General features: G+C 63.3%; 1 protein-coding gene across 1 annotated transcript; it reads left to right on the top strand.

The window, feature by feature from the left end:
• The first annotated feature begins 983 nt into the window (after positions 1–983).
• LOC147967065 (uncharacterized) lies at positions 984–1520 on the top strand. The gene has a single exon (XM_087531027.1). It carries the CDS (start codon positions 984–986, stop codon positions 1518–1520), a length of 537 nt encoding a protein of 178 aa, XP_087387153.1.
• The last annotated feature ends 2592 nt before the right edge of the window (positions 1521–4112 follow it).

Raw genomic sequence — 4112 nt, 5'->3', positions numbered from 1 at the left:
GAAACTCCCACCTCGGAACCCCGCGGCGAGGCGCTCGTCCTCCACCTCCCTGCAACCCATGGAATCAAAGGCGCCGCACCGAGATCCCTCGCGAGCTCTGCCGCCGTCACGAGTTGCCTCGGCGACGACGTCCGCCGACACAAGCTAACTTGCCGCATTGGTGGGGTGATCCTTCCCTGGTCCACGTTAGGCACGCGCAGGCGCAGCTGCTAGCGAGCCCCCGGGCATGACTGTGCTTGCTGATGACGCACATTGGATCGTTTCGGTGCAGGCTCCATCTTGGCCTCTTCCCATTACCTCCGTCCTCTGCTTCGCCATAGACGCCAGCGAGCTCCCCGGTCCGTCCTGCTGCTTCCCTTAGGCAGAACGCCGGTCTGTGAGCACTTGTATATGAACCGTGATATGCTAATTGATATGTATATGAGTGCTAATTGACGTCCAAGGTTTGGGTGCGTGCTTGTGCTTGTGTAGCGTGCTCTGTGTGCTAGCTGTGTCATCAACTATGTGACTTGTAATTTTTTTGTGATAAAGGTACAGAGAGATCGATCGACTATGTGAAACTGTGAATTCAGTTCAAATCTATGAAAAATTAGCCATTTTTGAAAAAATAACTTCTAATCCGGTCATTTATTGTTTAAACAGTATAATCAGCACAATACATGACATTTTGGTCATTTCAGCACATTTCAGAACAAGCCGTTGCTGCTACAGCACAACTACCAAATGACTACACTTCAGCTTCAACCTTTCAGCCATAGCTAGCAGCTACAGCTGCGCCTTCCAACTGGAGCCGCTGCAGCTGCAGCCGAACAAGTTGCAGCCCAAACAAACACACCCTTATATCGGTCATTTGATACCAAACAAGAGGTGGGACAGTACTCCTAGGGCCTCTCTCAGACAACTTTGGCATCCTCCTCCGGCCCTGCCCCGCCCCCGATCTCTCCCCACCGCCGGCAGAACGACGACCGATGACCGTGACACCCATGGCGGCGCGCACCACCTTCACCGACGCGCTTTCGGCCGCGCGCCCGTACCTGCGGGGCGAGGAGGACCAGTGTGGGGACCCGGCCCTGCCGGCCCTCACCGCTGTGCTGCGCGCCGCGGGCACCGGCGAGTGCTGGCACAAGCATGGCACCTTCCTCGCCCACCTGCTCGAGGTCTACCGAATCCTGCGCCTCTGGGGAGCGCCCGACGCCGTGGCCCGCTGCGGCCTCTACCACTCCGCCTACTCAAACTCCTACGTCAACCTCGCCATCTTCGAGCCCGACGTCGGCCGCGCTCGCGTCGCCGCCGTCATCGGGGACGAGGCCGAGCGGCTCGTCCACCTTTTCTGCGTCGTCCCGCGCCAGCAGCTCGTCCACGACGACCTGCTCTTCCACTACGACGACGCCGACCTCGTGGCCGACCTGGCCCGGTTCGAGGAGTCCATCCTGGACGCCCGCTGCGGGGTGTTCGACGAGGATGAGCCCTGGCGCCGCAAGATCCAGCGCCTCCTCCCCGCCGACGGCATCACAGTCTAGCACATCAGGTCCGTGTGTCTCTCTGACTTTGACGGCAGCATTTGTTCTATTGCTTGCCTGAAGGAAATCAGTGCTCATGTTTAGATAACTGAATTAGACACTGTTGTGTAGTGTTTCTTGGTAGATATACGTAGTACTAACAGAAGTATAGAGTTCACCGAGAAATCCAAGGTTATGCAGCAAGATGATGGTTGATGGGTTAAAAATTAATTGAGGCATGTACGCTTGTCTCATTGATCATTATATGTTGTAAGATTCAGGCTGAGCCCATGCGGTGTTTATCCAGATTCAGGATCAGGAAAATTCTGTATCTCTGTTAGAGTACGTAATGGGCCTAATGGCCTGGGCCGGCGGTATAGCCCGTTAGTTTTAGGGTTAATTAGAGATAAGGGTCGCTTTCTTAGGGGTCAAGTAAGCCTTGCTTGGGAGTCAAGTAAACCTCTCTATATAAAGAGAGGAGATGTATCAATCTAATGAAGCAAGAATTAAGAAGGAAATCCCTTCCATCTTGCCCGGCCGTGGGCAAAAGGCCCCCGGCCGGCCCTCTCGCGCCCTCCTTCTAGCAGCACCATAACAATTTGGTATCAGCTAGCTTCGGTTCGATCATGTCTTCACCGCCGCCCAACCCGCCTCTTGCGTTGCCGGTCACGACCGTCGCCCCGCTCCTGCCCGTGCCGGGATCCTCTGTCACGCCCGCCCCCATCGTCCTCACCCCAGAGGTGGCCGGGGCGCTGCGGGACCTAACACAGGCGGTCCAGGAGATCCACCTGTTCTTGGCCGGGTCCTATGGGCTGCACCCGGCTGCGCCGCCCATCACCGCCACCGCGCCGTCGTGGCTGCCGCCGCACCAAGTGCCCCCCGCCGCGCTCGCCGGGCTGCTGCAGCAGCCGCTGTAGCTGCCATCCATCGCCCTGTCCTGGCTGCCGTGGCAGCCGCCGCACCAGGCGGCCTCCGCCGCGCTCGTCGGGCTGCTGCAGCAGCCGCTGCAACTGCCATCCACCGCCACCACCGCCCCTTCCTGGCCGCCGTGGCAACCGCCGCACCAGGTGGCCTCCGTCGCGCTCATCAGGACGCTGCAGCAGCTGCCATCCACCGCCCCGCCCTGGCTGCAGTGGCAGCCACCGCTCCTGGCGACCTCCGCCGCGCCCGGCGCTCCGCCGCAGCAGCCGCTGCAACTGCAGCAGTCATCACCGGTCAGCTCCGGCGCCACATCTACCGCGCCGACGGGAGTCCCTATCCACCAGATCAAGTTCCCGCCGTCGCCATCACCGCTTCCCCAGGGCATCCCCATCCAGCAGATCAAGCTTCCGCCGTCGCCGTCACCGCTTCCAGCTTGGATCACTACCCGCCATGTGTCCGCGACGGCGAGGCTGCAGGCTGCTGCACGCGGCCTCCTAGCGCGTCGGCGTGTGCGAGAGTTCCGTGGTCTGCAGCTGCCGCTCCTCCCAGTTGTGCTTTGCTACGCAAAGGACCTCGATCTCGTCCGCCACCGCTTGACCGCCCGCGCACGCCGCCCTCGCGTACCAGGCATTAATCGCCGGCGCCGATTCACACGCCGCCACCTGCCCTTCTACGCCCTTGACCGCTCGGCTGCCCACCGGCATTGATCGCCGGCACCCCCACCCCACCCACCACTATGCCCTATAAAAAGCACCTCGCGCCCTCCGTCGGCTCGCACACCACCCTCGGCTCGCCTCTCCTTCTCCCCTTGTTGCCGGCGTCGTCCTCTTGCGCCCTTCACCACCTCGCACGCCGTGCCTCACCCTCTCGCCGACGATGGCCCGCCCCAACTTGATGATCGAGGAGGCGGAGGAGCTCGCCCACTTCGGCATCCCTGCCGCGCCCGACGTGCGCCTGCCGACGAGGTGGCGCCTGAGCGTCGACGGCGTTCCCGTTGCGCCAGTGCCCGAGGTCGGCACCCACCTCTTCGCCCACACCACCGGCCTGTACAGGGCTCACCTGTCACCGGAGGAGCTCGCCGACCCCCAGTACGCCCCAACAACCCCGACTGGGCGGACCGCCTCGCCGACGATCACCTGCGGCGCCTCCACGCCTACGCTGGCCCGCGCCCGCCCACGAAGCACAACCGCGCACGGCGGTATCAGCTCTGGGACGGCCGCACCTTCGAGGAGGTGGTCGCGCCGTACCGCGCGCAGGCGGTCGCCGGCGTCGTGCGAGCTCCACCGAGGTACGGCTTTGAGTTGTACCGCCGCGGCGAGGCGCGCTCGACCCGCGCCCGCCTCGACTTCGGTGCCATGCACCCGCCCGCGCCCCGCGGAGGCCCAGGTGGTGACTGCGACGCTGTCCGCCTCGGCCCCGGCGATCGCCGTACGGCGGGCAGGAACGGCGCCGGGTCCAGCCGTACCGCGGGCAAGAACGGCGCAGGGTCCAGCTGCGCCCCTTCGGCCGAGCTGCAGCAGCCGCCAGAGCCGGCAATGGTGGCGGAGTGCAGGCGGCTGGCGGCGGAGGCCGGCAACCCAAACGACATGCCGGGCTACCAGACGGCGCTCCGGGAGTCGGAGAACATGCCGCCGCCGCCGCCGCTCATTCAGGAGTACCTTCAGGTCGCCCCGGGCGCCGTCCACCCGGAGG

This window comes from Triticum urartu, chromosome 6A (genome assembly GCF_056163025.1).
Source record: "Triticum urartu cultivar PI428250 chromosome 6A, HENAU_Tu73, whole genome shotgun sequence".
Taxonomy (NCBI): domain Eukaryota; kingdom Viridiplantae; phylum Streptophyta; class Magnoliopsida; order Poales; family Poaceae; genus Triticum; species Triticum urartu.
The sequence above is the reverse complement of the archived record's forward strand: the minus strand, read 5'-3'. Positions and strand labels throughout refer to the sequence as shown.

Bases quoted from the DNA above. Each gene is read 5' to 3' on its own strand.
- LOC147967065 (XM_087531027.1), top strand. From the start codon at position 984: ATGGCGGCGCGCACCACCTTCACCGACGCGCTTTCGGCCGCGCGCCCG.